This window comes from Crocuta crocuta, unplaced genomic scaffold, assembly GCF_008692635.1.
Source record: "Crocuta crocuta isolate KB4526 unplaced genomic scaffold, BGI_CrCroc_1.0 scaffold50, whole genome shotgun sequence".
Taxonomy (NCBI): Eukaryota; Metazoa; Chordata; class Mammalia; order Carnivora; family Hyaenidae; genus Crocuta; species Crocuta crocuta.
Genome location: NW_027527428.1, coordinates 6,732,199 through 6,744,125, shown reverse-complemented (window position 1 = coordinate 6,744,125; position 11,927 = coordinate 6,732,199). Strand labels below are relative to the sequence as shown.

At 61.9% G+C, this 11,927-nt stretch overlaps 1 protein-coding gene across 2 annotated transcripts in view; it reads right to left on the bottom strand.

The window, feature by feature from the left end:
• The window catches only part of RPTOR (regulatory associated protein of MTOR complex 1), a 325,821-nt gene that overhangs the window by 48,411 nt on the left and 265,483 nt on the right, over window positions 1-11,927 (bottom strand). For both annotated transcript variants that reach the window (XM_077755327.1, XM_077755330.1), the window contains exons 15-20: window positions 10,736-10,801; window positions 10,267-10,458; window positions 10,019-10,159; window positions 5,375-5,492; window positions 4,394-4,534; window positions 3,899-4,057 (exon numbers count right to left, since the gene is read on the bottom strand). In XM_077755327.1, the coding sequence (XP_077611453.1) occupies window positions 3,899-4,057; window positions 4,394-4,534; window positions 5,375-5,492; window positions 10,019-10,159; window positions 10,267-10,458; window positions 10,736-10,801 (817 nt within the window). The remainder of the gene's footprint in view (window positions 1-3,898; window positions 4,058-4,393; window positions 4,535-5,374; window positions 5,493-10,018; window positions 10,160-10,266; window positions 10,459-10,735; window positions 10,802-11,927) is intronic.

Below are 11,927 nucleotides of genomic sequence, written 5' to 3'. Positions count from 1 at the left end.
GGGGGGGGGGGGGGGCTCAGGGCAGGAGGGGCCGGCGGGCAGGCCGGTGCACACGTGAGCAGGAAACGGCAGCTTTACTGAAACTGAGTGATGANGCAGGTGGGGGTGTCTGCGGGAGGAAGGTTTTGCGCAGGGAGCTGACAGCGAGTGCGGGATTCATGGAGGCTTCTGCAGGCAGCCGTTGGACGAGCCTGGTGAGATGTGAGGGGGGTCCGGGCACGCGGGGAGACAGGCCTGGGGTACGGGGGCTGACAAGGGACCCACGTGGGAGTCAGGCCAGACTGCTGGAGAGCCAGAGGCATGTGGGCTTGCAGAGGTGAGCGCAGCCTCACAGCTGGGCTGGCCAGGTTGAGGTGCGGGAGGTCCGGCCAGGGTCGGCTCCTTCCAGTGGGGGGCAGCAGGCACACTCAGCGGGCAGACCCCCAGGCGGAGTGGGGGGGACCTGGAGGGGCTGGCATTGTGGGAACAGGTGGGAATAAAGGGACGTCCCAGGTTGCCATGGTTTTGAAAACCTCTTCTGCAATATTCAGGGAGAGGTTGGAGAGACTGCGTCCTTTAGTTGAAACAGAAGAAGAAACTGGCTTTAGGTGGGTGGGAGCCGCAAGCGGTGTGACTCGGTCGCTGACGCATCCCGAGTGCGTGGCGGACGGCTGCGATCTCATGGAATATGCATGAGGCGGCTCCTCAGCTCCAGCAGCTTAGAACTTCTCTGGTCAAGTTCCCAAAGATTTGAACGACGCACAGATAACGCTTTCTGCAGGAGTCAGACTTTGTGAGCAGGAAGGTAGGGGTGACGTGGCTGCAGGCTCCGGGGAGACAGACGGGAGGCAGGGCGGAGGCGGGAGATCCCGGTCTCTCCGTCCGGCATGGCCCCCGAGGAAATGCCGTCCTTCACCCCTTAAGCCGCCTAGGCGGGCTGTCCCAGCCCAGCGCGAAGGACAAGCTGGCGCTCTGCCATCAGAGCCCAGCCCCGCATCCAGGCGGGGGTCCAGCCTCGGGCACGTCCGGGCACCAAGTCCACACCCACCTGAGGAAGCAGCCACAACCCCACGGCCTGAACCTGCTGTCCCCTCCACCAGCACATGCGGTTTTCCAGACGCTGGAGAAGGGGATGTGCTGCAGACAGCGGGGACCTCCTGGCAGAAGCTCTCAAAGGTCCGTCTGGCTTCAGATGAGCCTGACACACGACGACGCAGGGTTTGTACAAGCTCAGCACCCAGATGCGGCAGCTTTAAAAATTTCTCGTCTTGATGGGTGGCCCCGAGTGTGAGTTCACACCCTTAGACGGGAGTGGGGGGGCCTGCCCGCCACCCATACTCAGAAACCCTGCGCACAAACGCGGCCTGGCCCGTTCAGCCGGCTGCCTGTTTTTGTAGGGCTTGCCACTGAAGAATGGTTTTTATACGTTTTAGGTAGTTGGAAAAAAAAACCCGAGAGAAAAATAATGTTTTGTGATGTGGCTATTTTATGAAACCTGAATTTCAGTTGGAAGTTTTTAAACGATTTTTAAAAATTTTTAATTAATTTTCTTTTTTTGACAGAGAGACTGCGCACATGTCTGTCTGTGCACATGTGGGGGAGAGGGGCAGACAGAGGGAGAGAGGGTCCCACGTAGGCTCCATGCTCAGCGTGGAGTCCGACACAGGGCCGGATCCCATGACCCTGGGACCGTGACCTGGGTCAAAACCAAGAGTCAGACACTCAACCGATGGAGCCACTCAGGGGCCCCGCAAGTAAAGTTTTATTAGAACGTGGCCAGGCTCATTTGCTCACTTGACACGTGAGGCTACTTTTGTGCCACCACAAAGCTGGAAGCAGACGCTCTCTGTTCTCGGGCAAAAAACGTCTGCCAGCCTCTGACCCGGTGGCGGGAGGGGGCACAGCGGCCTGGAGGGTTGGGTGCACTCACAGGAGCTGCACGGGGCCCGGAAAGGGCGGGGATGGGAACACAGTGCCGTGCGGGTCCATTCCTCTAAGCTTTCCCCGTTACCCGTGTTCGTCCGCCCTACATTTATACACAGAGACTCATGCAGACCCAGGTTTTAAAGGAGGCCTGTGGGGACAGCCGGGGCACTTAGCCACTACGTACAATGTGAATTCTCCCGAAGACCATGTCCTCGGTCACGACAAACAGCCACAGGGACACTCGGGACGCTCTTGCTGGTGAGCCACCAGAACCTACGTTCACGCTGAGCGCCAACCCCGCGCCTTCTAGGCACATGCCAGACGCACGCATCTGCCACGTTGTTTCTGTTCAGATGGGCCATGTAAGCCGGCATTTCTGAGCCAAGTTCTGGGTGGTAGGGGTTGTGTTTGGCAAGAAAGATCCCTTTCTGGTTCCTGCCAGCATGGGGGGTGCGATGAGATGGCCACATCGGGGCCCCAACGGGACGCCATGTGGACGGGACCTGCAGGGATTGTGGCCGACGCGGAGTCTGGTTCCAGCACTGGAGCAGACTTGTGCAGTCGACACAGGAGCCATGGCCTCGCCCTTTCAGGTGGCGGCAGAGAGTCAGAAACGCCACTGTCACCACACAACACGGGCGGCGTAAGCACAAGGGCGCTGGGCTCGCCACGGAAATACGTGAGGGCTTAGAGCTGACCGCTGACGAGAGCAGCCCCAGCCCCACCCCCACGTGAGGGGCTGAAGAGGGCCAGACAAGAAATCACAGAGCGCAAGCCGACGCCAGGAAGCAGGAAACCGGCAAGCGCACGGGCTATTTCTATCCTCAGCGACGGACACGAAAACTAACACTGCGGTAAAGCTAAAGAAAAGAGAGGGGAATACAGATACGAAGTTACTGGAACAAAACGTGAAGACACGATAATGATAAAAACCAACAAAGCCCAAGTTGGGATGTGAAAACCTAAAGAAATTCACAAATGTCTTGCAGGGCCAATCGTGGAAAAGGAGTAAAAGCAGACAAGCAGTAGGAGGAGGAAGAGGGACGCCCCCTCGGAGATGGCGACGGCTGGGGGACAAAGTCACGGGAAGACTGCGGAACTTCATGGAGAGACCAGAGCGTGCAGCTCAAAAAGACCTCTCAGGAAAACAGGACGCGCGGCTAACGGGGGGAGAAGCAGCGTGGAGGGCCCGCCTCTGACGGAGGATGGGTCATTAAGCTGCAGTGGACTGAGGGGGACGGAGAGCGGCGTGCACAGCGGGCAGGAGCCACCCCTCGAGGACATGGGCCACAGGACATGGGCCACACGCGGTCTGGAGCCCGTACGGGGCGCCGTGGGCATTTTGGGGGTTCACAGCCAGGACGCGGGTGGACGGGCTCTGGGGCCTCAGCTCTACCTGTGATTCCTGAAGTCGGGAGTGAAACACGCTGGAGGGGTGTGACATTAGTGTCCCCAAGTTTCTACACGTAAAGCATTCCTCGACACGGAGTAAAGCTCCAGCCAAGGCCTGGGAAACCGTCCTGCGCACCGCAGGGAGGGCGGGAGAGGCCCGACAGGCAGGTTCTGCCCTCACTGCCAGCGCCCCGAAGACAGACAGCTGCCCAGGAGGAAATGTGGTGGATGCCACCTCCCGTGAGGGCGGAAGAGCCTTCTCAGGGGGACGTCACCCTGCCTGTTAGAGGTGTGGTGGCCCTGCTCTGCCCCGGCCGCCACACAGAAGGTGCCTCCAGGGGCAAAATCAACGCGAGGACAGCCACTGGGCCGCGGCGCTGGGCGTGGTGGCAGATGGAAGGTTCTGGCAGCCTCGCCACACGAGGAGCCCAGAATGTAAGCACAAAGTGGTGGGAACTCCCGGCTGCCCCCAGCACACACTGCTCACCCCCACTCCTCAGCTAACACTTGCCCTCTGCCCACGATGGTCCCAGTGCCCAGGCACCTGGTGGGTGCCGCGCAGGTGGGTGGGGCAGACAGGGGGCCCGGGGAGCGCACTCACCGATGAGGGAGTTGAGGGCGGAGTAGGAGCTGACTCGGCGCATCTTGTCAATGGTCTCGAAGGACAGGATGTACTCCTCGTTCTCGGGGCTGCCCAGGGTGCTGCTGGCGCTGCTGCTGGTGCTCAGGTTCCCGGGTGAGAAGGCCACTGAGCTGCCCGCTGACCAGAGGGGCGGTGCGCGGGTCAGCCTGGGCTCCGGGGACCCGCACCACCCGCACCCCCACCCTCATCTCCTCTAGCTGCGCTGCACCCCCCGTAAGACCTGGGCTCCCGGCAACCGGGGGCACGTGGGCCTCAGGGGGACCTGTGCCTGGCTGCCTGCAAGCGTGTGGGGCCGCTGGGGTGAGCACCCCTAGTCAGCTAGCAGATGGGACAGCGGGCACGGGCTCACGGCAGAGAAAGGGACGGGGCGCTTGTGCAAGTGAAGTTTCAGAAAATCAAACCTAGTCCCACCCAGTCCCACCCCAGCCCAGGGGCACAATTCCAGCATCTTACACTCTTCCGTCAGGCTCAGGTTCTGCAAAGATTTGTTCAAGCTTCTGGCAGTGGTGACGGCGCGGATGTTCCCATAGGAGCTCACTGAGCGGAGTCTGGGGGTGCACGGGCTGTCCCGCACCGGGGTCAAACTGCCCCCCTCTGGCCGGAAGAAGAAGAAAGAGTTAGTGGTGGGCTTTGGGGCACAATGCACCCCCTCGGCCAGGGGCTGCAGCAGCGGGTGACAGAAGCTACTACCCATGCCAGTGTGAAGACCCCCGGCAGGCCCCCTACTCAGTGAGCCTCTGACACTCGTGTCAGAGTTGGCTGGACACCGGGGGAGGGGAGGGGAGGCATGGGAGAGGTCACCAGGACTGATACCAGACACTCAGGGCAGGACGGGCCACCAGGGCCACCCTGAGGGCAGCAGCAGGTGCCTGTGGCTCCCTGCGGGTGATGACAGGTAGCGGCTGGCCGCATCGCAGGACCTAACCCCCGCTCCTGCCTCTGGGCCCCCCTCCGGCGCACCAGCTGTTTCCACCGAGCAAGTTCATTTTCATTTCCCTTCCCTGATGTTCTAAAAGCAGTAACGCTTCTGTTATTGATCACGAGCCCTCTTTCCTGCAGAAAAGGCTGTGTTTGGGGGGAGGGGCAGCCCAACATGATGAAGTATAAATCCAGCAAAAAGGACAAATGGGAGAACAGGAGCTGCCTAATGTGACTCACTGAACAGGAAGCCAGTGACAGCTCATCACAGGAAGAGGCGACGTGCTTTTCCACGAGCCCCCACTGCCCACGTTTTGCTATCCTTCAAGATTTCCATGAATTTGATTTCCAACAATGGCAGAGAGGAAGAGTCAGAGGGTCACTGCGGCCCCTCCTGTTGTCCTTTCTATTCTGCTAAATGCCTGGGGTGGCGGGAGTCACAGGGGCTCTGCCACAGTCCTGCCCTGGGGTCCCCGGTGGGCGGGCCGCTCGGGCTCACGCGCTACGCCGCCGTACCTGTGGTCGCTGGAGAAGGCAAGGGGTAGTTCTTCTCCTCCTCCATGAACTGCAAGGCCACGGTGCAGAAGTTGCTTTCGTACTGAACGACAAGATGGCTCAGAGCCACCACCAGTTCCTGCCAAGAGCAACAAGGACAAGGACGCTTACTGGCGGCAGGGAGGGGGCTGCGGAGCAGCGGTGAGGCTGAGTTCATGCCGAGGGCTCGAGTCACCACAGGAAAAAGAAGGGTTAAAACAAACTGCACTCAGTGCTGGCGGCAGGGAGCGGCCCTCCCAGGGATGCACGCAGGAGAGGCGGGGGAGGCGGGAGCCCCTGGACGGGCAGTGAGGGTGGGGTCCTGAGACGCAAACGTGGGCATGGGGCAGGTGTCCCCAGTACACAGGTGTGAATGACCCCCCCCCGCCCCCCCCACCCAGGGGAAAGGTGGAGAGGCCCCAGGCCCCGGGCTGAGGTACGTGCTGATTAGACCCTGCCGCAGGGTGGGCCGTTTGCATCCTGGGCACGTTACAGGAGAGCACATCTGACAAGCCAGAGCACGCTCTTTAATTAAATGTAAAACTTGCAAAGAGAAATTCGTGTCCAGTCCCTAAAAGCCAGGGAAATTCTCCATGATCCTTAGGCCCAACTGCCTGAGGAAATGAGCACGGGGCCCCCAGCTCACAGGGGAATCCCTGTGGCCCCGTGTTGGGGGCGTTCTGCCCAGGTGCCCAGCGCCACATGGCCTGGACCCTTGGCGCCTGCCCCTTCCTCTCTCCGGCGCTCCCTCTCCCGCCTGGCCCCACACAGCCCTTCGCCTCCTCCTGTCACGTCTGTGCACGACTCCCAAACCCACACCAGTGCACCCCCTCCCCCGAGCTCCCGGCTGGCCTTTCCAGTGCGGGCCAAGCATCTCAGCCTGTGTGCTCCCGTGACCCTGAACTGCGTGTGCCCACAATGCGCTGGCACCCTTTCCCAGTCACCCAGTCCCGCTAAGGACTCCTTGGTTCGAGCCCACGGAACTACAGACCCCTGACCCACCTCCCACATGATCTGCCCGAGTCTGACTGCACTAAGCCCCCCCGCGAGCCTGCTCACGCCCACTGCCGACACCCCATCTGGCCCTGGTCTGTGGTGCCTACATGCCTGCCCAAGCCCCCCCTAAACTGGAGCACAGCTTCTGTGCAACGGAAAACAAGCCACGCGGGGGTCGCCTGCTGGGCCCCTCCCAGCAGACGCACAGCCTGTGTCCTCAGCGGAGAGCACCGACTTGCCCCTTCGCTCTGATGTCAGGCAAGAAAAGCTTGTGCTGGGCCCTGGAACATGAGCTCCCGCTCAAGTCCTGGACCCCTGACGCAGGGGTACCCATCAAAGGCCCAACACCGAGCGGGCTGCCTCAGCCCAGTGGTTCTGGATCAAGTACACCCTGCTGGGTGGCGGACACGTAAGGTGGCTGCCACTGGCCACGGGCTCTGGAGCACGTCTGACCACGAAACACAAAGGTGTGGGCGGTTCTGGCTGGGACGCAGGCCAGCCACACCCTCGGCCTGTGGAAGCAGCTCCCCACAGTCACGGCCGCGCACGGACACCCGCAGCCCAGCCCCTTGGGCCAGCGGCGCTAGTCAGGCCCGCCTTCCTCCCGACCTCCAGCCTTCTGTGCACACGCACAAAATGAGGCCTTGCCCGCCTGGGTCCTGGCCACGCCCGCCCCTCGTGCCCACCACCCTCGGCCTAGCATGGACCCGTGAAGGAGCCAGCACTCCTGGACCGGTCCTGCACACTCAACACTGTCTGAGTGTCCCTCGCTCAGCCCGCGGTTCCTTCAGGCGTCGGCTCAGATGGCCCCCCTGTGCACCCCACCTTCACCCAGGGCTCCCCTCTGTTCCACCTTCACCCCCCTTCACCTCCCTCAGGGCACGACCGCCACCTGCCATGTCACACCCATGTCTGTTCAGTCTCCAGCCCACCCCACCTCCGAGTGCAAGCTCTGAACAGCCGGGTTTAGTTCCCTGCCAGATAATCAAGGTCTGGTGCCCAGGGCGCAGCACACAGCAGGTGCTTAAGCAGCATCGACTAAACGAAGCCTTTCCCTCCAGACGCGTCATCATCTTTATCACGTGGTGAAGGACTCAGGGACACCGGGCCTGGGCTCCTGCATTGCCCCAGGGGGAGCCCGCTAACGCTCTGGTTGCGTGGAAGGTGGAACCACGCGTCTTCCTGGGGTTCCCCCCATGGTCTCCATGTCCTGGCTGCCGCCACGGCATGCGTCCAACAGGACATTCCTGGCTGACGCCCGCTGGCCCGGAGGTCCAGGCTCGGCCCTGTCACCGTGCAACGATGTGACCACCCTGCTGGCTGGGCAGCTCGGCCCTGTCATGTCCACCAGGGACCTGACAGCCCCTGCCGTTTCTCTCAGTGCCACTGAGTCAGACGTGCAGGGAAGGGAGGGGGACGCCTCACACTGCTCCTCTGTGGTCTGTGGTTACTATGTACAAATAAATAAGACTAAAGATGTGAAGGCGGATGATGGCGGGGAAGCTGGGTGTGGGCATGTGGCTGGGTGGTGACACACCCACACCCCTCGCCTGGCCCTTCTGAGTGGGGGCACTGGCCGGCTGGGCACCTGGAGTTTATACTTCACGGACAAGTTCACATCCACGAGATTTGGGAGGCTGATGTGAATCTACTGACCTAGATTTTATCAAGTGAGCTCGCTGAACAAGCCTCCCCTCTGCCATCATGTCGCCTCATCTAGGAGAGGACACTGTCACCACACAAAGTAACTGCATATGGTCTTTTCCGTATTGAACACACGTGACTTTATGAAAATCCCACCGTAAATCCCCACTTCCCTCCTCTGCAGCAAACTGGGGTGCAACAGTGGCTGGTGGCACGTATTATCAGTGCCTTGGCTGCAGGTCAGAGCTGGCGACCATGACTGGAGCCGTAAGGGGCAGGCGAGCTTGCAGAGGCCGATGCCCACGCCTGGGCTGTGCTCCGGACGCTCGCGGCCCCGGAGCTGCTCCTGGTGGTCCTGCCACGTGACTCTGGACCAGGAGTCAAGCCGCCAGCAGCGTCAGGGCCATGCGGACGGTGCAGGTCCCGGCTCTGGGCTGGCACTGCCTCCCTGCACTGCTTTCACTGCCCACCCTGCTTAGGCCACATCCTCTGTGCAGCCACTGCCTTCGTGTCTCTGGACCTCTGCACACACTCTGCCCACCCTACCTGCTCTCCCTGCCCCTCCCCTCCCTGGCTCCCGGCTGCTCAGGCCTCATAATGCAGGGGTGAGCTCCCACCCGTGGAAGCCTTCCTGGACAAGGTAGGGCGGGCGTCACCCTGACCTGTTCCAGAGAGCTCCGGCCCCCCCACCCTTGCGGCCCTGCTCGTCTACAAGCACTTAGCACAACTGCTGGTCCCCACACGTGCCCCTTGGAGGCTCATCTTCTGCTCTGGGCCTGGGGTGCTGACAGCCCACGTGCTGAGCCTGGGACAGATGAGCATGTCCTCTGCCTCTAGACGAGGCATATTGCTCGGCAGTGGAGGGGGGTGCTCTGCCGTGCCTCTGCGCTCCTGGGATGCAGCCCCCACCGCAAGGCGGTCCGCAGAGCACCCTCAGGAGAGACGTGGCTACGCCTGGGGATTCTAGTATCTAGTAAAAAGGGGCAGTGAGCAGATTTCAGACATGAAGGGGACCCCAGGGGCCACCTCGGGGATGTGCTAAAGAACACAGCAGTCCTGGGTCTGTGCAGGCCACTTGCCCGATACTGGGAACTGGCAGGGGTAATGTTTCAATGTTTATTAACGTTCTTTTTTATATTTCAGATTTTTTGGAAATAAAAAAGAAAGCTTTCCTTCTTTAGGAAGGATCTGAATGGACAATTAAAGAAACCACGAATTCGTGGCCCCGATCAGTGGCATCCAAGCGGAGGCAACCTGCCGGGGAAGGAGGTTGGCGGGGCTGCGGGAAATGCACCTCTGATGGAGAGTGTGCGGGCAGTGCAACGGGGCCTGCACCAAGGCACCCGGCCTCCCCTCCCCTGTTCCGTGACCTCAGCCACGCCAGATGCCATGTGAACGTGGGACTCAGGGAGCATGGCCCGTGCGGTGTGGGCAGCCCCCCTGGGTCACCAGCAGCCAAGCAGGCGCCTGGTGGCACCTCTGCCTGGGGGGACATCTGGCTGAGCCGGGACAGCTTCCGACAGGGGTGCGAGGCCTCGGGCGGAAACCCGTGATACGCGGATGTGTACACAGGTCTGAGTTGCCCCGTTACAAACGTGCCCCGTTCTGCCGCTGACACACACGGGGGCGGGGAGGGGAGCACACTACACAAACCTTTCCGTCTGTCTGTGGGTGTCTACTGCTCTGTTAGTCGCCATGATGTGTGTGTGTGATGCTCCCAGGCAGGAAGGAGCCTATCATACAAGCTGCTGGGGGCGCAGCCTGTTAAATGCCTTTAAATGAAGCAAACACACGAGTATCTGGTGAAGAAACGCATTTTGCAGAGAATTAAACAAACATTCAAAGGTCTGCTCTCTTAAGGACATGTGCCCCTGGGAACTGCGGGCTCATGGCTGCAGCCAAGGCCACGGGCTCCGATCCCCGGGTGCTGCGGGACACTGGTCACCAGGCGCTCTGCTGCTGCCTGTGGACCTGGGGGCCACGCACCTTGCGGACCACGGGGCTCCCGTCGTTGATCAGCTGGGCCAGCATCATGGCCACGTTGTGGTCGATGGTGGTCGAGTGGTCGGTCCTCTCTGCAGAGTTGCCCACAAACGTGCCAAGGGCGAAGACCGCTGCGCAGCGCACCTGAAGGAAGGGGGCTGGGTCACGGTCATGCCAGAGGGAGGCTGCGGTCTGCCCCCGCCCGGCCCCCTGGCCCGGCTTGACCTGTGCACGTGCGGTGGCGGGCTCACCTCAGGGATGGGGTCGGAGAGCAGGCTGTAGAGTTTCTCGTGCGCGCTGTCCCTCACGCCACACCACCTGGCCGAGTCAAAGTTCTGCCAGATGCGCCCCAGGCAGATGGCCACCCACTGGCGCAGCAGCGGGTGGGGGTCGTTGAGCTGCTCCAGGCAGATGGCAATCAAGTTTCCCTGCAGGCAGGCCTCCTGCGAGAAGGCACACAACACCCAAGGTCACCCGAGGCCCAGGGCAGGGGGAGGGGGCCGGCTGCGGTCAAGGTCTCTGGGGGAAGCTCTCACACCATAACATTTACCGTTTTCCTTGCTCCAAACCCACCACTTTCAATGCACCCTGCAAACAGCTGGCTGGAAAGGAAGGGCCCCATGCCCTGTGGCGCCCCCTCTGGGGGGACCTGTTCAGCAGCCACTCAGACCAGCATCCCTGCTCCCAAGTGGGGCAGCTCTGGGCGGCCGTGACACTCACCTGACCTGTGTTATAGCTGTTCACGATCACTGCGAGGATGAACGCTGTCATGGTCCGATGCTCGGCCTGGAAAACACAAGTCGGCCTGGGTTTGTGTGTCCCCATGGCAGAGACCCGTCCGTCATTCCCCAGGCACAGCAGGGCTCTCTGTTCTGAACCGGAGTCCTTGGGAAGAGGGTCTGAGGCTCTGAGCTGGGCTCTCAGAGCACGGCTGTTCCCTGACAGGGACAGGATGGGGCAGGACAGGCCTGCGGGCCTCCACTCACACCGCCTGTCCCGCTCACCCCGCACCCTGTCCGAGCCCGTGGAGGCGCACCGCCTGCCCCTGCCTGGTGCGCCGGCGGAAAGCGCATGACTCTGGCATCCGGACTCGGTTCCCATCTTCCTTCTTTCTGGTCTTCTGTCACGTGGGTCAGTCTTCATCCTCCCCTTTCCGCCGGGCGTCCGCTAACTGGGGAGCCAGTCCGCCTGCCTGTAACGGTGTCGTGGTGCCTTGTTTTTAACATGCGCCTGGAGCAGAGTCTGAGGTAGGTCTTTCTTGCTCTCGCCCTTGGATTAGTCAAGGCTGCTGATTCCAACGTTCCACCTCTGCTCTTAGCCCCTCGAAATCACGACCACAGCCCATGTTCACAGCCAGTGCTTAGTAGATGGCAGCACGACCGCCCACCCCTCAGGCCTGTGCTGCTGCCTGCGTCCTCGTGGGCTCCACCTCCTCCCGGGCGTGGTCCCCTCGGGCTCCGCCTCCTCCCGGGCGTGGTCCCCGCGGGCTCCGCCTCCTCCTGGGCGTGGTCCCCGCAGGCTCCGCCTCCTCCTGGACGTGGTCCCCGCAGGCTTCACCTCCTCCTGGGCGTGGTCCCCACAGGTTCCGCCTCCTCCTGGGCGTGGTCCCCACAGGCTCCGCCTCCTCCTGGGCGTGGTCCCCGCAGGCTCCGCCTCCTCCCGGGCGTGGTCCCTGCAGGCTCCGCCTCCTCCCGGGCGTGGTCCCCTCGGGCTCCGCCTCCTCCCGGGCGTGGTCCCTGCAGGCTCCACCTCCTCCTGGGCGTGGTCCCCGCAGGCCCCGCCTCCTCCTGGACATGGTCCCCACAGGTTCCACCTCCTTCTGGGCGTGGTTCCCACTGGCTCCGCCTCCTCCTGCATGTGGTCTTCACAAGCCCTGTGGTCGCTGTGGTCCTGCATCTGTGACCACGTGCTG